The 24,849-nt window shown below is 39.6% G+C and overlaps 1 protein-coding gene across 1 annotated transcript in view; it reads right to left on the bottom strand.

Annotated features, from left to right (window-relative positions):
- The window catches only part of SORCS3 (sortilin related VPS10 domain containing receptor 3), a 405,148-nt gene that overhangs the window by 140,576 nt on the left and 239,723 nt on the right, over nt 1–24,849 (bottom strand). The window contains exon 6 of the mRNA XM_058544381.1: nt 8,975–9,039. Within this exon, the coding sequence (XP_058400364.1) occupies nt 8,975–9,039 (65 nt within the window). The remainder of the gene's footprint in view (nt 1–8,974; nt 9,040–24,849) is intronic.

Here is a 24,849-nt window from a genome sequence, read left to right as displayed (position 1 = left end):
TGGGACATTATCTCCAAATGAGGCTGGATAGAGTTATAAAGATTCTATGATGAAACTGAAAGAAGACATTTATCATACAACTTGAAATCCCAAAACAGGCTTCTAACAACTGTGGCCTTTTCCTTTTTTTTAATAATATCAGATGCCTGATAAAATGAAAGAGGTCCAGATCTCTTGAGCATATTGTGGTGTTTGAGAGCAAGGCCTCTGAAGCTAGAAAGCGCTGAGTTCAAATCCTGGACTTGTTACTTGCCAAGTGTCCTTGGCTAAGTAGCAGACCACTTTTCACCTGTGAGATGCAGACAAGTTAGTATTTGCCTCTGCAGATTGTTGTCAGGATTAAATGAGGTTATGTATGAAAAATGCTCAGTACATTGTTGGATAAATTTTAAAAGATCAATAAATTTAGCTCTTTTCTATTATAAAGAAAGAAGGAAGGGGACTTAACACTCAGTATCCCTCATGGATTCAATTAATAATAAGTAATGTTCTGTTTTATTAGGGAGAACAAAAAGACCATGACAGCACAGGTCCTAATAATAAAGTCATATTCTGAATTTATATCATTGTTTACTTTCTTGAAATTCTGTGGGTGTCCAGACAAGGAAAAAAAAAAAAAACTGTGTCTGAGCTGGAATAATCAAGGCGGACTTGAAGGAGGAGGCAGCCCTTGTCTTTAGGCTGGATGGAGAAGTGTGAGATGTGAGAAGAGACTTCGTGAAAAAGGGAGGGAAAACTGCACATGGACGTTTAGGCAGGCGAAGCTCATGGAAGGCGTGGAAGGCACGATATAATTACATGTTAATGGGGGGACCCGATTGATCCTTATTCTTGAACTTCTAGTTTCTATCCTCTCATTCTCAAATGAAAAACTATAAAGACCAGATTGAATGAAGATCTCATTTGGATTTCCCTGTGGGAAAACCAGAGAATGATTTCCCAACTGGCTGAGAGTCACATCACCCCCATGATTAATGTATTTCTACATATCAAATGTCTTGCTAAAGTATTTCTAGGAACTGGTATGGTCACTGCTCTACTTACAAAAACTAAAAGTCAAAAGCTTTGTTCTCTGCACTGTGAATAGAGGGATCTACTCAGTAACTTTATAAATATCTGGCCCTATTTTCAACTAGCTCTACTGCTAGCAGGACCTTTAGGGAGATGGTAACATCTCCTTCAGCCTCCACACTTTCTCACCTTTCAGATGTTGGAGCAAGGGTCTCATATGGTGAGAAGGGGTAGCCTCAGACTGACTGATTGATTCCTTTTGTTTTGGGTTAAGGTGTATAAAGAAGCTGCAGGTGTTGGACACTCCCCGAGGTTCCAGGAAGCAGAGAACATTCTCAGAAGAATCAATGATGGAGATGGGATATTCACAAGTGATTGTGCCTTGGGATTTGTGCTGGATAGAGGATGACTAGAGAACTGGAGAATGCGGAAAGAGAGAATAAAGGAGATAATCTGACATCCTTAAACTTCTTTTCTTCCTAAGGGCTTGCATTTCTGCCAGGAGTTTTGTAGGGTCTACAGAGGCAGCCTTTAACTTTCTCCATTCAGCAAGGCAAGCTTCTCATCTATGACATCAACAAGTTTCCCCATCAAGTCCAGCATTTCTCACTCTGCCAAACCTTTCCAAAAGGGTCACCTCTTTAGAAGTAGGAATAATCTTAGTCATCTTTGTTTCTCTCCTTGGGCTGACTTTATAAAGCCTCAGTAAATGCTAGTTAAACTGAATTGAATTACATTAAAAGCCTACAAATTTTTATGTTCAATTATACTGTAATGTGGGATTATGTTTTGCCTTTGAGATTACTAAATATTCAAACTATCCTAGATGTCATGCCTCTTGCCACCTCAGAGAAAAAAACTTTCTAGGATTTGCTCAACTTCCATTCCTTTGGGTAATACACACATTGCCAAAAATTGAAAAAGTGAATTAAAATTGTGAACAAAAAGCAAATTCAGCTCTTCAGGTCTTTTCTTAGAGAAATACACAGGAGCTATTTATTTTAAATAACAACATTAACTCTCAAATGCAAATAAGTAAAAACAAGCAGATTCCAGGACACTGAAAAGTTGGTCAGCTTCCATAAGCCTCCTTTTCCTTGACTGGGGAGTGGGGCTAGCCTGTTTGTAGGCACAGTGCAAAACTAAGGACATTGACATTGCTGCAAATGCCTAACACGGCACTTGAGACATGGTAGGTACTAAAAACAAAATCAACAAGCCAAAAAAGGTAGCTTTCATTCCTTCCTATTGTGCTTATGGATTGGGAGTTTTTGTGAGGCTTCTAATTGTCCAAAGGAGAATTCCGATGTCTCTTGCCTTCCAATGGCACGGGGGGATTCTGGCAGAGTTATGGAAATTTAGAAATCATAGTGACCTTGAATATCTTAGGACTCCTGGCACTGCATTCAAGGCTCTTTCTACTCCACTTGCCAAATAAACTGACCCTGAATATAATAACTAGATAACGATGATGATGATGATGACGATGACAATAAGTAACATTTTTGAATGCTCACTCTGTGTCATCTAGTATTGCAGGAACTACATGCATTAACTGATTTAATTCTTGCAACACCCAATAAAGAGTTACAATTATTATCATCCCCATTTCATAGAGGAGGAAACTGAAGCACAGACAATTAAGTAATATGCCTCAATTCCACAGCTCTAGCAAATGACAGAGCTGGGCTTTTAACCAGGTGATTTGACACCAGAACCAATGATTCTAGTCATTTATGCATTTGAACCATGGAAGGAAAATTAGGCTGAGAATTAGACCAGATCCACGTTCTGGTTCAGTCCCTGTCTCTGTCTGTCCATATGACCTTGAGCAAGTTGTTACACATTTTGGTGCTTTTGGAAAGCGATGCAATTTGAAAAATCTCTTATCTGTTTCAACTTTTTTTTTTTTTTTAATTCTGAGACTTATACCAAAGACAGCCCTATATTCTCAATATATAAAGTGGATTTTAGTGTACCTGTTCTAACTGAACAGAAGGCAAGGGATCTGCAGTCCTATTGACTTAGTTTCCCCCTCATCCTCATCATGGCCTTTGAGTTCTTAGAATTCTACTAGTGCTCTGAATTATAACCCATTGAACTAGTCAATAACCCAAGGTTCTTTAAAAGCCAATACTCTATGTATCTAGAGCCTCCAGTTTAAGCTGCAGGACTAATAGTTTTGCCTTGTGTGCCAAGCCCATTTGATTACTTGTGATTGCCTGGAATGCTCTGTTAAGAAGTATTGGGCTTTCTCTTGGTTTAGCAAGAAAGTGCAGTGACCAATCAATGCGAGTTGATGATGGCACCAGGACAAAGAATGGTAGCATATATGTTACGGGTTCTCATTCTAGAAATTTCAAGTCTAGACATCTAGAAACTTTTTGCCCACATCCAGGCTTACTTATTACAGTGATCCTATGAGCCACTCACACAGCTTATGCTTGAGAATTTCCAACGAAGAGAATCACTACTTCATAAAGCAGCCTGTGTCATTTTGGGGTACTCTTTACTGTTACTCTTTTGTTTATTAAAATGAAATCTGCCTCATTGTAAATTTTACAATACAGTAAGACTTCTGTTGGACAACTGATGGAAAAAAACCCAATAAATTATAAAAATACTTCTGATATTTGTTAGTGTTTTTAAACATGTAAACCTCTAGAAGATGAAGGATCATAGAAAGGTTAAGAAATCTGTCCAAGGTCAACAGGTTCTAAATGACATTTAATTCTCCAACTCAACTCTTAACAGCACCAAGTTAATGCTGTTTCTTTTTTCTTTTTTTTTTTGTGAAGATCAGCCCTGAGCTAACATCCATGCCAATCCTCCTCTTTTTGCTGAGGAAGACCGGCCCTGAGCTAACATCTATTGCCAATCCTCCTCCTTTTTTTTTTCCTCCCCAAAGCCCCAGTAGATAGCTGTATGTTGTAGTTGCACACCCTTCTAGTTGCTGTATGTGGGACGCCACCTCAGCATGGCCGGACAAGCAGTGCGTAGGCGTGTGCCCGGGGTTCCAAACCAGGGCCACCAGTAGCAGAGCACACACACTTAACCGCCAAGCCATGGGGCCAGCCCCAATGCTCTTTCTGTTGACACTCAATTGTCTCTTGAATGGAGGTGTGTGTAGGGGGGTGAGGTGTGTGACGGAGTAACTGAGTGTTAGAGAGAGAAAGAAAGAGAGAGAGAGACAGAATGCACAGGGGACATTTAGAGAAAGATGATTTCCAGAAGAGAATTGGAGAAAAAGTCATTTGAATCCTGAATCTCATGGCAGAAATAGGTTTCATACTCTTGTTAACCAAACTGGTTGACTTTGCCCTATTTAAACCCTGCCAAAGCATGAGATAATTCAATGACTTCAGCTTAATCTGAAAGTCTGACTCCCAAAGAGGAGGACCAAGACTGGGCCAGAGTGGAGATTGCTACATCTAAGCAAGAAAAGGGACCAGTTTATGTCGAGTTTGTTCCAGAGTGTGGAAGCTGGGTTTAGAGAGAGAATTGTCAATGTCACATCATGATACTGAAAAGTCATGCTCTTTGCTGCCGCACCTGTGGCTCCTTCAGTCTAGAGCAGTACTGTCCAGTGCACATATAATGTGAGCCATAAAGGACATTTTAAGTATTCTAGCAGCCATATTAAAAATGAATAGAAAAGTAAAATTAATTTTAACATATTTCATTTAAGTAAATATATCCAAAGTATTATAATTTCATCATGTAGCCAATATAAAAATTATTAATGCACTATTTTCCATTCTTTTATTCATAGTAAGTCTTTGAAACCTGGTGTGTATTTTGCACACCTCGATTTAGACAGTACATTTCAAGTGCTCAATAACCACATGTGACTAAATGGATAACATTTTGGACAGCACAGGTGGAGCACAACTTTCCCACTTCCTCTCTCTTCCATCCCCTTGGGAAAATCTAATTCATCTTCCAAGATGAAGCTTAACCATGACCTCTTCTGTGCTGCCTTCAGTCACTCCTCAGCAGTTGGGGTACCTTCCTTTTGGTTTTCATAATACTTTCTTCATTAGACCTAAATCAGTCTCCATGGTCTTTGGCACATTATATTCCAAAAACAATCTGTGTATATATCTGCCTCTCCACCAGCCTGTGGGCTACTCAGTGCTGATTGTGTCCTATTTATCTGTATATCCCCCACAGCATAGTGCAGTGCAGTTCTGATCAAAGTGGGGTCCATGGACCAGCAACATCACCTGGGAGGTTGTCAGAAATATGGAATATGTTTCAACAAGCTCTTCAGATGGCCCGTATGCATGTTAAAGTTTGAGAAGCTCAGATCTAGTGCAGTGGTTCTCAATCCTACATGCACTTTAGAATCATCAGCACAGTTTTATAAAGGACCAATGCCCAGGACCTTCCCCCTAGAGAATCTTCTTTCATTGATTCACAGTGAGACATACGGGGGGGTGTGTGTGTGTGTGTAAGTTCTCCAGGTGAATATAATGCTAGGTTTTGAGAACCACTTGTCTTCTTCACATGGAAAGTGCTCCATTACATTGGAGTGAATGTAAGTGGGTGAATAAATAAATTTCTCATTGCTATGTTTTGAAAGTTCCTTATATGTTCTGGCTACAGGTCTTTTGTTGGATATATGATTTGCAAATATTTTCTCTCAGTGTCTTTATTCTGTCTTCTAAAGAGAAAATGTCTTTAATTTTGATGAAGCCCAATTTATCAATTCTTTATTCTGTCAGTTTTGCTCTTGGTGCCAACCCAAGGTCATGAAGATTTTCTCCTATGTTTCTTCCTAAACATTTTGCAACATTATATTTTCCATTTAGAAATATGATCCATTTTAAGCTAAATTTTGTATAAGTTATGAATCATAGATTGAAGTTTATTTTTTCCCATATGGCTGCTCAATTTTCTCTAACACCATTTGTTAAAAATAATATCGGGCGCTGGCCCGGTGGTGTAGCAGTGAAGTGTGCGTGCTCCGCTGCTGGCGGCCCGGGTACCGATCCCGAGAGTGCACTGATGCGCCGCTTGTCAGGCCATGCTGTGGTGGCCTCCTATATAAAGTGGAGGAAAATGGGCACAGATGTTAGCCCAGGGCCAGTCTTCCTCAGCAAAAAAAAAGAGGAGGATTGGCATGGATGTTAGCTCAGGGCTGATCTTCCTCACAATAAATAAATAAATAAATAAATATAATATCCTTTCACCACTGAATTTGTTGCATCCTGCAACCTTGCTCAACCTACTTATTAGTTCTAGGAGCTTTTTCTGGTAGATTCCTTGGGATATTCTACATAGACAATCATGTCAATGAGATTAGGGACAGTTTTATTTTTTCCTTTATAATCTTTATGAATTGTATATCATTTTTCTTCCTTTATTGCACTTGCTAGGACATCCAGCATGATGTTGAATAGGTGTGCAAAGAGTGAACAGTCCTGCGTTTTTCCTACCCATAGGGAGAAAGCATTCAGCATCTCATCATTAAGTATCACACCAGTTGTAGGTCTTTTGTAGATGTCCTTTATCAGAAGTTGGCTTCTATTTCTAGTATGTTGAGAGTTTTGTGTTTTAGTTTTTATTCTATTACTATCTAGCTGTGTGAATTTGGGTAAATTTGAGTCTAAGATACCACATTGGAAAAAAACGAAATAAAATACATGCTCTGCTGTTTTGTGATGATCAAAAGATAGAGATGTGTGTGTATGTGTGAGTGTACGAGTGTGAGAAAGCACTCACACATGCCACAAAAGAAAGGCGTCGTGCATTTCATTAGGGTGTGTAAAATAAAACACAGCCAGGTTAATGCAGTCTTGTTATGTGCACTTCTAAATAAGATGAGTTAGAGCCAATTCACTAGGTTGAAAGAAGATTCTTTTAACTATTGGAAAACTAATTTTAAAAAAACCTAGAAAATGGGACAGAATTAACATAGACTATACCTTAACCTAAGTGTGGCACACATTTATCCCAATTATAGTTCTGTCTGCTTTTCTCAATTCTTGACAATAGGCCAGGAACTCTCCCATGTGTTTTGCATTTTTAATCTCATAAAATTTCACAGCAATCCTGCACCATAGGCCGTATCCCAATTTAGACCAGAATTCTTAAACTTTCAAAAAATAGGTTTCAGCTTAACGTAAGAAGCTTAATAAAACAAAACAGAGGAGCTGTCCAGCAGTAGAAAAGGCTATATCTTAAATCTGAACTCAGGGACCCTGAGAACACATTGTCAAAGGGCTTCGGGGAAGGGATTCCTACACTAGTTTGGAGGTCAGACAGTCCCAAAAAGTTTCCTCCAACTCTGAAACACTACAACTGCCATAAATCACATATATGGTTTAGAAAGGTTGAGATAAGAAGCAAAGCCAAGGCAAGGGTTGTGCTGATCTGTGGCCATCTTCTGAGAGCTACTGTCTGCCCTCCTCCTGCTGCCCTGCTCTGCTCCTTCAAACCCCTACATCTCACTCTACCCCCAGATTCTTACTCAGCTGCAAGATTCAGATAATATAATTTTGAATCCAGGTTTCACCACTCTTACAATCAGTGAATTTGAATATGTGGCATTATCTCGTTAATCTTAAATAGTTCTTCTGTTAAAAAACTTTTTAAGATTGTGGGTCATCTCTCATCCTTGCCTGCTTCAGAGACTTAACATTTATTCAAGGATCAAATGAGACCAAAAAAGAAGAAAAGAAAAGAAACAAAGGAAGAAAAAATAAAGTACTCAGCAGAGTGCCAGACATATAGTAACAAGTGCTGATTGTCTTCTAACTCTTTCAAAAATAAAAACAAAGCAAATAAAATATATTCCCCAAAATGCATGTTTCTGGCATGCATCTGTGTTTGGCCTCAAAAGCAGTAGATTTCTCACGGAGAAAGTGCATGCAGTCTTACTTAATGTATTCTGAATGATACTCCAACACCCACAGTCAGGTCAAAACACAATCTCCTTACACTTGCATATTTTATAATTTCTATAACTTTCCTCTCCATTTGGTCAAATAACTGTGTGAGTTGGGCAGGGCAAGGATGAGTATCTCAGATAACAGAGGAAGTTAGAGAGCACAGAGGTTAGAGGGGGTTTCCCCTGGTCCTGTGGCTATTAGGTGGCAGAACCCAAGGCCCCAACTCACAGGCAGGTGCCTGTTCTTCTGCACTCTTAGATCATCACTATTTCAATAGATTATTTGACTCTACTGCTGACCTAGGATATGCTAACTACATTTTAATATATTTCATATATATCATATATTTTCACATATTTCATATATTTTTGTTTAGGTTGATTTTATTTTTCTTGGCTGCGGAAGAGCCTTATAAATATGATTAACTCTGGGAAGAGTAAAATACTTCAGTTGGTGCAAAATGACACTTTAACAGTCAAATTCTGTGTAAGTTGCGCATGGGTGCACAATATGCAAAGGGGCCACATGTTCAAAATCTTGGGATTCCACTGCTTGCTTGCAGACAATATAGGTCTTGCTCACCGCTCTATCTCCAGGGCTTAGAACAATGCTTGGCACATAGTAGGTCATCCCTAAATATTTGTTGAATAAACAATTTTGCAAATAATTGCCCAGTGAATTTTTTTTGGTAAGCTTGACTATATGAAGGGTTCATTTTTTTAAAGCTGGCAGCCCCTGCAATTCACCACATGAATGCGAAATACCATGATGAACTATGGACATCTCCATTCAAATTACACTGCAGATGCCAGGAAATTACTAACATGAGCTTCAAAATTCATCACATTAACTCACATCCCCAGAAAATTCATTCCTGAGGGTTTATTTCAATGAAACGTCTCTCTTGGGATGGGAGGCCTCTTCCTCACTCTGGGAAATAAAGATGGATATGGCAGTAATGGAACTCAGGGCTTTTCATCTTCCCAAGCCATTAAGATGCAAATTGGGGGAGGAGAGAGACCTGCAGGCAGATCTCCCTGGCCTAGCCTGGGGGCCGCAGCACTCACATCCATCCGCTGTCCGCACCTCCATGTGCACCAGGTCTGACTCCTTATCCAATCCTGCCACCGACCTGGGGAAGGAAAGGAGAGACAGAAGCTCAGTGACCACACTGATGGCAGACAACAAAGTGGGGAAGCATTCAGGGTTATCTCTCGGAAAGCTACTTCCTCAAGAGAGCAGGTCCTGCACTGTGGGGACCCACAGAATATGGCTACTCATGGCCCCTGCAGTGTGGTTGCCTCTAGCAGCTGTCACCTGGAATAGTTACAATACATGAATCTTGGCGTGGTGTCAGTAAATCAGCAACTCAAAAAAACATAACACAGTACAGAGTAACGTACTCCATACTAATGCTGGTCTAAACCTCTATCTTTGCTCATTTTCTACCACCTTGCACCTTACAAGAAGGTCTCTCTTCCCCATCTCCCCAATCTTGCCACACCTGATTACTTGCACTACTTCTTTCCCTCTGCTCTCTGACTGGATGCCCCATTCTGTCCCCTGGGGAAGGTGGTTTAGCTTCAGTTCTGGCTGTTTGCTTCAAGCCACTCTTGCCCTTTAAGCTTGGTCCTATGTACCCTTCCTTCCTCCTGCCTGTGAGCAATAAATGTTTGGTGACAAACATTCAAAATCTGGTCTGAACAAGGACACAACTCTCCTGGTGATCAGAGTGGGAAACCTTAAAGATCTATGGACAATAGCCAGAAGAAGGAAGGCTGAGAATCCTTAAAAACTAATCCTTGTGTGCCTGTGATCTTCCACACATAAAGCCCAGTCAGCCCTCTCCTGCATGAGGTATCCAGGCCAGAGGAAGACCCAGAAAGTCAGCTAAAAGAAGCAACACAGACATCAAAACGTTCATGCACTAAAGAGATCACATAATCCACTCTCTCTGGCAAGCTCTTACTCAAGTTCTATGTACTCTTCTTTTAAATATCACTCTAAGATTGCTTTTCTGGTTTTCCAGTCCTCAAGAGGTAAGAAGCAGCAAGTTAGAAAGGAAAAGTAGAATTTAAAATGGTGATAATCAACAGCTGATATCCAGACAGCAAAAGAAATAGAAAACCTATGAAAAACAGACCTAAGAACGCAAACCCAATCTTCCACACAGTAAATCTGTACAATTCTCAATAGTCCTGAGGCAATTACCACATTATAGCACAGCTCAGTATCTGACATCTACACTGAGGGACTAAAGGCATAGAAATTAGGAAGCAGGAGGCTGATGGTATCAGTTTATCATGTTTAAGAAAATAGGGATGCAAATGATATATGTTAGGAAAAATAAAATGATTTTCATTTCTTAATAATTACATTTTGAATGGCTAAACTTCAGTTACTTAAAAAGTTCATTTACGTAAAATACTTATTTCTCCAAAGAAGTTGAATAAATGAGGCTTTACCCTAATGTCTTATTTTTCCCCATCACTGATATACTATCTTTTAATTTTTCCTCACCTCATTTGATCCTACGGGCAAACGTCTAAGGTAAGGAGAACAGGTATCATTAGTTATATTTGAATGAATGGGAAACTGAGGCACAGAGATATTGATGTTTGTCTACGATGATGCAGGGACTAGGCTAGATCTAGAGAGACACACTGACTTCTCATTCTAGAGCAATGTCCATCCTTCTTGGTTCTTTTCCCTTCTACTTTTAATGTCCTTCATATCCAACCATCACCCTGTTCCCTTTCTTCTCCAGCTAACTCTCACCCTTCCTTCACAGCTCACATGGCCTCATACCTCCCATAGACCTTCCATCCCTTATCTTGCCAGAGAGTCCTTTATCTGCTTCCATGGCATCCTTACACTAGGGGTTCTCAAACTTGGCTGCTCATGAGAACCACTGGGGAGCTCTGAAATATCCGGATGCCTGGACCTCTCCCCAGACCAATGAAATCAAAGCCTTTGGGATAGGATCAAGGCATCAGTATTTTTTTAAAGCTCCCAGGTGATCTCCACGTGCAGCTAAGTTTTAGAACCACTGCTTTGAATGGCTCAACCCCATCATTTATATAATTGCACTTCTGCGTCTTTCATACTTGGACATAAACTTTAAAGATGTAGGATCCTGCCTATTCATCTTTGAATCCTTGGCACCTATGTGCTTAGTATATATTAGGTGCTACCAATGTGTTTATTGAATTGGTATATTATTGAATTAATAAACAACCCAATCTACCATGACAATGTCAAAATTTCAATGTGAAACTCACTTGAGGTCAGACACACAGAGGGCTGAGGGCACCAGAAGGGACTATATGGACACCTTCTCTGTTCCACAGCCTCCCAGTTTCTTTATAAGCAAGTTGGTATTCTCAGGATTAGAGGTTTCTCAGGTATTATTCTTCTTTCTTCCCCCAAAGTCAACGGAGGGTAGCATGGATAGAATTGAAACCATAATGACTAAGCATAACTGTGGTCATCAAGTACTATGCTCTATAACAAAAGAAGAAAAGTCCTGGTCTCTTAGGAGCTTAAAATAAGGCAAATAGCACCGATAAAACAAGCACAGAAACTGTTCCCTTACCCAAGATTGCTCACTCCCTTCCACCTAAAATCTCACACATATTTTAAGGCTGAAACAAAGAATCAAGTCCTCCTAGAAGCCTTCCCTGGTCACTCTAGCTCACACTGATCTCTGTTCTTTGCATTTCTAGAGAATTCAGAATCTGGATCCTACATCTTCCAGTACTTGTAGTTTTATTAAGTTTTTGTTTATTTCTCTTGAGTTGGTCTTGGCTCCCTAGACTGGATATCTATGGTTTTGGTTGGCTTGGTACCCTTATAACCCTTCCATCCTTTGCAGAAGTGTTCTGTCCAACTCAAGCCATGTGCTTTTGCCAGGGTGGTCAATCACAGAAACCCATCCCTCTGAACCCCCAGGATGATGCATGATCCAGCATGATCATGAGACATCTCGGCTATTGCCAATTGGGACATGTCAGGACAATTTAGAGAACTTCCTCAGGATTTTTCTAACTGGAGCTTGTAGGAAAGAGTTGTCTTTCCTCTCTGGTCATCAGTTCAGAACTGTTGGGAGAAATGCTTCCAGCCTGACAGGAAACACAGATCTAAAGGAATGATGTGGACACACAGAGAAAAATAATTGACATTGTGACAGGGAGTCTAATGGAGAGACAGGGTGATATGAGGACAGTGGTCAAAAGAGATGTGATACAGAGAGAGATGTGATACAGAGAGACATGATACAGAGCGAGACGTGATACAGAGAGACATGATTCAGAAACAGGAGAGAGAGAGAAACACAGAGATTCAGAAAGAAAGAGAGAGAGTAGACCAGAACAGCAACACAGAAGACTCTTGAGCTCCCTTCCTCCCATGGACACACCAAATATACAGCTATATACGCAGCAATTCCCCATGAAAGAGATGCAGAAACTAGCTGAGCGACTCCTACACATCAGGTGAATGAGAAAATACCCACATCAAAGTGGGTAGGAAAGGCTGAGACACACTCTCACCATAAACCCTACCCACAGCACAGTGCCACACAATTAGGAGGGAACTCGCAACTCCCTCCTGGCTTCTCCTGAAGAGCAAACAGTTTAGACTCCACATCTAGCATTCTAACCTTTAAGACTCACACAGGAGGGACAGGCCCCCAAAACACCTAGCCCTGAAAGCCGACAGGGTTTGGCCCACAACAATATAAAAAGCAAAGAAGCAATTCTTAACAGGTGTGCAAGCCCCGCTGCAGCTACACACCCCAGGGCTCAGAGCAGAGGGAGGAGGCAAAATCACCTGTATCCAAGTCTTTCCCTGAAAGTGGTTTATCTGCATACTTGAAAAGCTGCTGCCTGAGGGCTGGACTTCTAATTTAGCAGGCTTCTATGGGCTGGTTGTGATCCTCCTCAGAGACAGAGGAAGCTGACAGACATCTCTCCACCTTCTCCCTCCAGCCCACTCCAAGTTGCCAATATCTCCCTGGAAGGAGTCTATACACACGATTGTACCCCAGCTTTTAGGGCTTCTGCACAAAGGATGGGTCCCCATATCACCTGCCTCTGATAGTCAAGAGGGCTTCCATTCACAAGTCCCACGGGACTGTAGCAACTAAAGAAGCAGTTCTTAACAATTTATCCCCCTAAGTTTCAGTGCAGAGGGAGCAGGCAAAAAATGCCCATCTTTCTCTGAAAGGAGTTTATTTGCTTACTTTAAAAGCTGCTGCCCGAGGGCCAGGCTTCTAATTTAGCAGGCATCTCAGGGTTATCTGCAATCCTCCTCAGAAACTGGGGAAGCTGGTGGACACTTCTCCCACCTTCTCCCTCCGGGCCACTCCAATAATAAAACCAAGTCCTAGTATCTCCTCAAAAGGAATTTGCACACACATCTGGCATCCCAGCTCTTGTGTCAGCCACGTGAGTAATAGGCCCCTGGATTACCTGGCTCTAACAGCCGACGGGGTTTGCAATCACAAGCACAAAGGACTGCAGCAAACAAGAAAACAATTATTAAACAGGCACAGGAGCACCCCCACCTCCTGTGGCTATACACCAGGCCGAGCACTGAGGGAGCATGCATAAATGCCCATCTCCCAGTTTCTCCCTGGAAGAAGCTTAACTATATACTTTCCCAGATGCTGCCTGAGGGTCCAGCTTTCCATCAGCCTGCATCTAGGTGCTACTGTGATCCTCCCCTTTAGGACAATGACAGGTCTTGGCACACTCTCAACTACTGGGAGCCACTAAAAACAAAGAAGGAGGCTTTGACAATCAGAAAAGTTTGAAAGACAACTAGGAGATCAGTTGGGCTGATCAACGAGGTTCATTTCCTATATGAGACCACTCTGTCAAGAATAGGAGAGGTGGCTGTTTTATCTAATGCTCAGAAACCGACACAAAGAATCAAGGAAAGTGAAGAAAAAAGGAATACGTTTCAAACAAAATAACAAGATAAATCTTCAGAAACAGATCTTAATGAAACGAAGACAAGTGATTTACCTGATAGGGAGTTCAAAATATTGGTCATAAAGATGCTTACCGAGGTCAGGAAGGCAATGCATGAAAATGGTGAGAATTTCAATAAAGAGATAGAAATATTAAAAAGTACCAAACAGAAATCACAGATCTGAAGAATATAATAAGCGAAACAAAAACTTCAATAGAGGAGTTCAACAACAGACTAGATCAAGTGGAAAAAAAAAAAAGATCAGTGAACTCTAAGACAGGGCAGTGGAATTCATCCATTCAGAGGAGCAAAAAGTAAAAAGAATAAAAAAGAGTGAATACAGCTTAAGGGACTTATGGGACGACATCATGTGGACCAATATTCTCATTATAGGGGTCCTAGAAGGAGAAGAAAAAAAGGAGTAGAAACCTTATTTGGAGAAATAATTGCTCAAAACTACACGGAGATGGTAATAGACACCCAGATCTGGGAAACCGAGGAAGTTCCAAATAAGATGAATTCAAAGAGACTCACACTGCGACACATTAAAATTAAATTACCAAAGTTAAACACAAGAAGATAATTTTAAAAAAAGCAAAAGAAGAACAACTTGTTACATACAAGGAAACCCCCATAAGACTATCAGCAGAAACTTAGCAGTCCAGAAGGGAGTGGGGTGATATAGACAAAATACTGAAAGAAAAAAACCACCAACCAAGAATATTCTACCCAGCAAAGCTGTTCTTCAGAACTGGTGGAGAGATAAAGGGTTTTCTAAACAAACAAAAGGAGGTCATCATCACTAGATCAGCCTTACACAAATTGTTAAAGGGAGTTCTTCAAGCTGAAATGAAAGGATGTTAATTGTTAACTGGAAAACATATAAAAGTATAAAACTCACAGGTAAAGGTAAATAGATAGTTAGATTCAGAATACTCTAATGTTGTAATGGTGGTGGGTAAATTACTGATGTCTAGTATGAAGGTTAAAAGACAAAAATATTAAAATTAACTTTTAATAAGTGGGTGAGGGGAGCTATTGTATGTGTTCAAAGTTATTATCAGCTTAACATACACTGTTATAAATAAAACAAGTTTTATGTAAGCCTCATGTTAATCATATAAGCAAAAGCCTATAGTAGATATAAAAAAGAAGAGGAAAAAGGAATCTAAGCATTCCACCACAGAAAATCATCAAATCACAAAGGAAAAGAGGAAGAGAGGAAGTAAGGAACAAAGGAGTTACAAAACAATAAGAAAAGATTTAACAAAATGGCAATAATAAGTCTATAGGAATCAATAATTACTTTAAATATCAGTAGACTATATTCTCGATCAAAGACATAAAGTGGCTGAATAGATAAAGAAAACAAAACCCAACTATATGCTGTCTACAAGAGACTGACTTCAGCTTTAAGGACACACATAGACTGAAAGCACAGAGATAGAAAATGATATTCCATGCACATGGAAACCAAAAGTAAGCAGAAGTAGCTACACTTATATCAAATAAAATAGACCTTAAGCCAAAGACTGACACAAGAGACAAAGAAGGTCACTATATAACAAGAAAGGGGTCAATTCATCAAGAGGATATAGCATTTGAAATATTTATGCTCCCAATATATGAGAATACTCTTTATATAAAGCAAATATTAACAGATCTGAAGGAAGAAATAGACAGCAGTACAATAATGGCAGGGGACTTCAATACCCCACTGTCAATAATGGATAGCTCATTCAGACAGAAAGTCAACAAGGAAATATTGGACTTAAACTACACATTAGACCAGATGGCCCTAACAGACATATACAGAACATTCTATCCAACAGCAGCAAAACACACATTCTTCTCAAGTGCACATGGAATATTCTCCAGGATAGATCATATGGTAGGCAACAAAAAAAGTCTTAATAAATTTAAGAATATTGAAATCATATCAAGCGTCTTTTCCAACCACAATGATATGAAACTAGAAAGCAATTAAAGAAGAAACAGGAAATCAAAAAATATGTGGAGATTAAACAGCATGCTCCTGAACAGCCAGTGAGTCAAAGAAGAAATGAAAAGAGGAATCAAAAAATATCTTGAGACACATGAAAATGAAAACACAACATACCAAATTTTGCAGGATGCATCAAAAACAATTTTGAGAGAGAAATTTATGTGATAAATCCTTGCATTAAGAAAAAAAGATCTCAAATAAACAATGTAACTTTATGCTTGAAGGAACTAGAAAAAGAAGAATGAACTAAGCCCAAAGTTATTAGAAAGAAGTAAATAATCAAGATCGTAGTGGAAATAAATAAAATAGAGGTGAAAAAGACAATAGAAAAGATCAATGCAACTAAGAGCTGACTTTTTAAAAAGATAATCAAAATAGACAAAACTTTAGCTAGATTTACCAAGAAAAAGAGAGAACTCAAATAAATAAAATTATAAATGAAAGAGGAGACTTTACAACTGATACCACAGAAATACAAAGGCTCATAAGAGAGTACTATGAACAATAATAAAACAACATGGAAGAAATGGATAAATTCCTAGAAACATACAACCTACTAAGACTAAATCATGAAGAAATAGAAAATCTGAATAGATCAATTTTTAGTAAGGAGATTGAATCAGTAATCAAAAACCTCCCAACAAAGAAAAATCTAGGACCAGATTGCTTCACTGGTGAATTCTAACAATCATTTAAAGAAGAAGTAATAACAATCTTTCTCAAACTCTGCCAAAAAATAGAAGAGGAGGAAACACTTCTAAATTCATTTTACAAGGCCTGCATTAACCTGATACCAAAGCCAGAAAAGGACACTACAAGAAAAGAGAATATCAGACCAATATTCCTGATGAACATACACGCAAAAATCCTCAACTAATGATTAGCTAACTGAATTCAACAGTATATTTAAAGGATCATACACCATAATAGAGTGGGATTTATCCCTGGGATGCAAGAATGGTTCAACATCCACAAATCAACAAATATGATACACAACATTAACATAATGAAGGATAAAAATCAGAAGATCATCTCGATAGATACAGAAAAATATTTGACAAAATTCAACATCCTTTCATGATAAAAACTCTCAAAAACTAGGTACAGCGGGAATGAACTTCAACATAATAAAGCCCATATACGACAAACCCACAGCTAACATCATACTCAATGGTGAAATGCTGAAACCTTTCCCTCTAATATCAGGAACAAGATAAGGATGCCCACTCTCACTGCTTTTATTCAACACAGTATTGAAAGACCTAGCTAAAGCAATTAGGTATGAAAAAGAAATAAAAGGCATCCAAATCAGAAAGGAATAAGTAAAATTGTGTCTACTTGCAGATGGTATGAAATAATACATACAAAATCCTAAAGACTCCACTGAAAAACTGTTAGAACTAATAAATTATTTCAGTAAAATTGCAGGATACAAAATCAATATACAAAAATCAGTCATGTTTCTATGCACCACCAATAAACTATCAGAAAAATAAATTAAGAAAATAATCCCACTTACAATTTCATCAAATCAGTAAAACACTTAGGAATAAATTTAACCAAGGAGGTGAAAGATCTGTATACTGAAAACTATAAGACATTGATAAAGAAATTGAAGAAGACACAAATAAATGGAATGATATTCCATGTCTATTGATTGGAAGAATTAATATTGTAAAAATGTCCCAATGCCCAAAGCAATCTACAGATTCAATGAAATCCTTATCAAAACCCTGATGGCACTTTTCACAGAAATAGAAAAAACAATCCTAACATTGGTATGGAACCACAAAAGACCCCAAATAGCCAAAGCAATCTTGAGAAAGAAGAACAAAGCTGGAGGCATCCCATTTCCTGATTTCAAACCATATTACAAGTTTATAGTAATCTAAATAGTATGGTATTGGCATAAAAACAGACATGTAGGTCAATGGAACAGAATAGAACCCAGAAATAAACCTATGCATATATGTTCAATTACTTTACAACAAAGTAGCCATAAATATACAATGGGGAAAGGACAGTCTCTTAAATACATGGTGTTGGGGAAACCACATGCAAAAGGATGAAACTGGACCCCTATTTTACACCATACACAAAAATCAACTCAGAATGGATTACAGATTTGAAAGTAAGATCTGAAACCATAAAACTCCTAGAAGAAAACACAGAGGGTAAGCTCCCTGACACTGGTCTTAGCAATGATTTTTAAATTTGACATCAAAAGCAAAGGCAACAAAAGCAAAAATAAACAAGTGGGGCTACATCAAACTAAAAAGCTTCTGCACAGCAAAAGTAACCATCAACAAAATGAGAAAGCAACCTATACAATGGGAGAAAATATTTGCAAACCACATATCTGATAAGGCGTTAGAACCTAAAATATACAAGGAACTCATACAACTCAATAGTAAAAAAACCAAACAAACCAATTAAAAAATGGATAAAGGATCTGCATAGAAATTTATCCAAAAAAGACATATAAATGGCCAACCAGTACATGAAAAGGTACTCAGCATCACTAATCATCAGGGAAATGCAAATCAAAACTACAATGAGATATCATCTCATACCTGTTAGGATATCTATTATCCAAAAGACAAGAGACAACAAATGCTGGTAAGGATGTGGAGAAAAAGGAACCCTTGCGCACTGCTGTTGAGGATGCAAACTGGAACAGCCACTATGGGAAACAGTATGGCGGTTCCTCAAAAAATTAAAAATAGAACTATCGTTAGATCCACAACCCCACTTCTGAGTATACATCTCAAGGAAATGAAATCATTATCTCAACGAAATATCTGCATTCTCGTGTTCGTTGCAGCGTTATTCATAACAGCCATGGCATGGAAACAACTTCAGCGTTTGTTGATGGATAAATAGATAAAGAAAATGTGGTGTGTATATATATATATATCTCCAATGAAATATTATTCACCCTTAGAAAAGAAGGAAATCCTGTCATTTGAGACAACATGGATGAACTTGGAGGGTATTATACTAATACATGCACACACACACACACACACGCACACGCACACCAATCTACAGGATCCAGGGCATCACAGATTCACATAAACAGAGAAATGCACTGCGAGATAGACAGCTAAATGCATCTGAAGGTATTTAAATCTGAATCCATTTGTGTGATGGTTATGTGTCAACTTGTTCGGGCCATGGGGTACCCAGATATCTGGTTAAACATTATTCTGGATGTGTCTTCTAGAATGTTTCTGGATGAGATTAGCATTTGAATCAGTAGACTGAGTAAAGCAGATTGTCCTCTCTGGGCGGGGGAGCCTCATCCAATCTGTTGGAGGCCTGAATAGAACAAAAAGGAGTACGGGAGAATTCACTCTCTCTATCTGAATGTTTTCAAGCTGGAAAATTGGTCTTCTGCGCTCAGACCGGAATTTAGACCACTCACTCTCCTGGTTCTCAGGCCTTTGGACTCAGACTAGGACTACACCATCAACTCTGCTGGATCTCAAGCTAGAAGATGGAAGACTGTGGTTCTCAGCCTCACATAATCCTATGAGCCAATTCCTTCTAATAAACTTTCTCTTTCTCTCTCTCTCTCCTATTGGTTCTGTTTCTCCGGAGAACCTTGACTAATAAAATTTGTTTCTCAGTCTCATTCCAACTTTGCAGCCTGTCTATCCACATAAACCCATAGCATAACTTTGTGAGGGTGTTTGTATATTTATTTGCTTAAGCTATCAATTACAAATAGAATGTTTCTTACTAATATACAACCCATCAGACAGTAAGCTTCCTCAGGACTGATTATCTTTCTCTAATATTTACTACCACACACATTTCAGATTAAACGATAGGGGTCAGAGATTTGTACTTCAAAGCTGCTCTGTCCCTGGTTCCACAGGGGAAGAGATTAAGCTGCTCAGCTGGCCAGAGGTGGAGCAAAAGAACTTGGATGTTGAGAATAAGGAGAATATTCTTGCCTTTGTTCAGAGCACAGAGCAATGCCGCTGCCCACTTTCTGCCGGACTGCAGGCATTAGCCTAGGGTTTCTAAATATCGGCACCGTTGACATTTTGGGCTAGATAATTCTTTGTTGTGGGGGCTGTCCTTTGCACTGCAGGATATTTAGCAGCATCCCTGGCCCCTACTAGATACAGTAGCATCCCTACAGTTCTAACAACCAAAACTTCCTCTAGATATTGCCAACCTTCCCCTGGGGGCAACAATGCCCCCAGTTGAGAATCACTGCCTCAGCTGGAGATGTTTAATTGATGCCTGGACTCTGTGCCTCCCCTGCTAACAAGGCAGCAAAATAAGAGATTTCACTTCCTCACCTAGTCCCAACACTGCTGACATGCCCTTAAACTAGTGCTCTTCTGGGCCACACCACCTCACCAGGAACTAGCTGACATTCATCAGCTGGAAGCAATCAGGTCCCTAATCTTAAAGCCCGAACAAGTCTCTGCTTCTAAAAACCTAACGTAAAGAAAGTGCACACAAATACAGCAAGCGAACAAATACGAGCTGCAGATATTAGGTGATGTTTTGGGGAGGTGGAAGTTGCAAGGGATAAATTTGTGGGAATGTTTGGGTAAGTGCATATGGTAATAATGATAAATGCTAATGGGTATTGAGACCATCCATGTGTCAGGCGTTGTGTTTGGTGTCTTACAAGCACTATCATAGTTAATCCACAAAATGAGTCTTGAAGGAAGGTACCATTCATCTAAATTTTCATCCTCAGTAAAATGGGGATAACAAGAGAGATCAAGTAACATGCCTAAAGTCACATGGTAATAACAATTTATAGATATTGAGAGTACTATGTGGTCAGGCATAGTTTTAAATGTAAATGCTGATTTCATTTAATCCTCATATCAATCCTATGAGTCTGGAACCATTCTCTTTCCATATTTTATTTTATTTATTTATTTTTTTTGTGTGAGGAAGATCAGCCTTGAGCTAACATCCATGCCAATCCTCCTCTTTTTGCTGAGGAAGACCAGCTCTGAGCTCACATCTATTGCCAATCCTCCTCCTTTTTTTCCCCTTTTCTTCCCAAAGCCCCAGTAGATAATTGCATGTCATAGTTGCACATTCTTCTAGTTGCTGTATGTGGGACGCCACCTCAGCATGGCCAGAGAAGCGGTGCGTAGGTGCGCGCCTGGGATCCAAACCCAGGCCGCCAGCAGCGGAGCGCACGCACTTAACCGCTAAGACACGGAGCCAGCCCCCTCTTTCCATATTTTAAAAGGCAAAATTAGGCACTGAGAGCTTAGGCAACTTGCTGAAAGTCACACAGCTAAGAAGCAGCAAAACTAGGGCTTGAACCAGGCAGGTGGCTTTGAGCCAGGAGCTTAACATCCCCTGGGAGCTGCCTCTCCTAGCTGTTGAGAGGAGGGATGGGGTTTTAACCTAGCTATCTCTCCCAGAGTCAAAGATCATAACTATCATGCCCCACTGCCTCTTCTCCCCACGTATGTAAGTCCTTTAAAGCAGCATCGTAGGAAATATAAAATGCATTCTGTATATATTTTCAATATCTCAGAAAATTTTGGTTCTAGAGTACATGAACTGGGAGTTACAAATGATAGTGATAATCAGTAAGAAGAAAAAATGTTGGGAATAGAAAAAGGAGCTTGGGCTGATGGTAGAGGAGTAACAAATGGAGATTTTTGTAGAGAAGCCTAAGAAAGATAAATAGAGTTGAAGAAAAGAAAATTTGGAGCTTGGGCTTGACTCTTTTTTAGGTCTATAAGGATGGAATGAGCTAAGATATGTTTAAAAGGGATGGTGAAATTGTTGTGAGTATAGAGAGGGGATGAGAGGCAGGTCTGCTCAGATATGTCAAACAGGTTAATAATTGCCCCTGATGCCTCTTCCATCTCAAGAATCCATGTTCATCCACATTTCCAGGACCAAAGTGGGGCCAGAGCAGACTGGAGGTCCAGGAGCAGTATCAGTGCAGAACTAGCCACCGCACAGATCAAGATCCCTGTGCTTAATGTTTGCAACAAAGTAAAAATGAATTTGCAAGCATCCCATTGAAGTCACCTGGAAGGAAACTCCTGGAAAGTTTCTAGAAAGTATCAGATGGTAAAGAGAAATTGTATCAGTATATATTATTACTAATACAAAATGAAAACAAGTCATCAATAGTGCCTTTATTCAGTTACGTTGTATTCCTGGTTTTAATTAAGTGACTATAAAACAAAATTTAATAGACCAAAGTAGAGTTAAGGTACCAAGAATGGGTATGAATCTATGAAAGCCCTTATGAATATTTTAAAACTCCTTAATAGTGAATTCTTCTACCACAAGGTTTTTCTGAATACTAACACCTAAATCTTTTCCAGTGTCTTTCCAAGGTCTTTCCATTCTTCCTCAAGAAGGGAACTATGATCAGGCCCCTTGGTGCAAACTCCCCAACACATTTTGCCCATTTACACCAATAATGATTTTTAGTTTCCACATCTGTAAAATGGGAAGATCATAATACCTACTTCATAGAGTTATGGGGATTAAATGAGCTAAGTAGTAAACACTTAGAATAGTGACTGACATGGAAAGCATTCTTTGCATTTTAGCTATTATTAATTTTTATTTGAAGGACAGGGTAAACTAATCTGCTTTCCTGCTTGCCTTTTTCCCTCCCTCATGCCTGAATTCCACATTTGTTGAGTGCCTAATAAGATGAACTGTTCTAGACACTGGAGATGAAAAGTCTCTGCTATTGAGGAGTTCAGGTTAGCTACCTTTCTCCCTCTCCAGATTGATTATCTGTGATAATCCTGGGAACTGACTCTTGCTAAGGGCTCCAATAATGCCCTGTTCTCCTCTCCAGTGTAGAAATTATACTGGATTAATTATACTGAATTGCAAGAGCCGTTTTTGCCCTTGGAACGCAATCCTTGATCTCACAGGCTTTTGCTGGATTTTACATCAACAGTTCCATCACAGTGCTTGGCACATGGTAGAATATCAATAAATACTTGTTGAATGAATGATTACAACACTTTCATTCAGTCACACGAACTTCATAAGGCCCTGTATAAACCTTGAGCTCATGCTTGGGTCTCAAAGAAAACCTTTCTTACGCCCAAAAGAGATGTCACATTCCTGCCTGTGCCCCAGATAACGTTTATCATGTGGATTGCTCAACTGGTGCTGAAAAAGGGAAAAACAAATCTATACAGACCTGAATAATATGTGAGGTGGTTTCCTCCTGGGGATATTTAATTTTATAACAATTAACTAGTCCAACATCAGCACACGAGGATCATCTGAAACTCTGAGAGGAAGGGTAATGATTATTCTCCAAAACTGAGAGCCCTCTGAGTTCTGAGACAGGACCCAGGACACAGGGAACAGAAGAAAATAAGGAGCCATCGTCAAACCTCCAAGGAAGAAACAGAAATCAGCTCCTAGACCCATACACCCTCAGATGTTACTGACGGAAGTATCCGAAAAAGGTCAAGCGGCTTTCAAACTTATTTTTAGCAACTGAACTCGCTGTTCAAACACAGTCTCCAAGTCCTAACATAGAAAATAGGTCAAACAGGAACTTATCAGGAACCGTTAACGGCTCACTCAGACACAACAGTGCCTGAGAGAGCTGGATGCAGCAATGTTCGAACACCCTGATCTCGTTCAACTCCTTCACTTCATAGATCAGAAAACTGAGCCTCACACAACTGTCCAAAGACTCACAGCTAGTCTGTGTTGTGTGGCCCTAGGACCCAATTTGGAACTTCAGCCCAGCCTCTTCATAACACACTTGGCTGCCCTGAGGAAGCAGCAGGGCTAACCTCCTGTGCATTTTTCTCTCCTTGTGGGTGTGAATCCCAGCGCAAGAACTTTCCCAGAAATGAGAAAACTGGACAGTGGGGTATGGATGAGGGAGGCATTGAGAGTAAAATGCTGGTAAGGTCAAAGTACAATGCCTTACAAACTGATTAGCTAGACATTTAAATTTCAAAATAGTCTTATCTCAACATATTTCTCCAGTTCATACCACATTCTCCCCCTTTATGTTTTTGCTCAAGCTGCCCCTCCACCTGGAATACACCTTCCATTCCACTCTGCATACCTCTGCTTGTGGCCCAGCCCAATACCTACTCTCCAGGAAGGCTCCTAACCCTGGCTGAATATTATAGAATATCTCCTTGGGAAACTTCCTAAAAATACTGAATACCAATGCACAGGCACTACTCGCAGAAATTCTGGTTTAATAGGTCTGGAGCAATAGTCCTCTCACATTTTAGTAGCATCACAATCTTCTTGTTAAAACACAGGTGCTGAGCTCCACTCTCAGAGTTTCTGATTTGGGAGGGCTGGGGTGGAGCCCAAGAATCTGCATTTTTAGTGAATACACACATGATATGATGATGACAATCAGGGATCACACTCTGAGAACCACCAGCCTGGAGTGTGGTCTAGGAATCAACAGCTTTTAGGTGCTCCCGGGTGATAAGAATGTACAGTCGGAGTTGAGAATCACTCATTAGAGCCTGAAACACAACCTCCGTGAACTCAACCTAAAACAGCCTCTCCTCTTCATGTGTCAGTGGAATAGTTAAGAGTATGAATTCTGGAATCAGACTCTGAATTAGTCTTGGCTTCATCACTTACTAACTGTGGAATCACAGACCTCTCTCTGTCTCAATGTTCTCATCTGCACAATGGGGAGATAATAATAGCACCCTTCTCATTGTTTATATGAGAACTAAATGAATTAAATGCCTGTAAAACATTTAGAAGAGAGGCATGTGTTAACACTTAACACTATATAGTGCCTACTAATATACTGCTCACATTAAGTGCAAATAAATTTACTGAGCATCTAATGTATCAAGAGTTTTACTATCAATTTAATATGTTATCTCACTTAATCCTTAAACGAACTTTTGAGATCGATAGAATGATCTTTTTTTTTTTCAGATGAGGAAGTGGAAATTTTGAGATGTCAAATTGCCTGAC

This window comes from Diceros bicornis, chromosome 6 (assembly GCF_020826845.1).
Source record: "Diceros bicornis minor isolate mBicDic1 chromosome 6, mDicBic1.mat.cur, whole genome shotgun sequence".
NCBI classification, from domain to species: Eukaryota; Metazoa; Chordata; class Mammalia; order Perissodactyla; family Rhinocerotidae; genus Diceros; species Diceros bicornis.
Note: the sequence above shows the minus strand (reverse complement) of the source record. Positions and strands in the feature narration are given on the sequence as shown.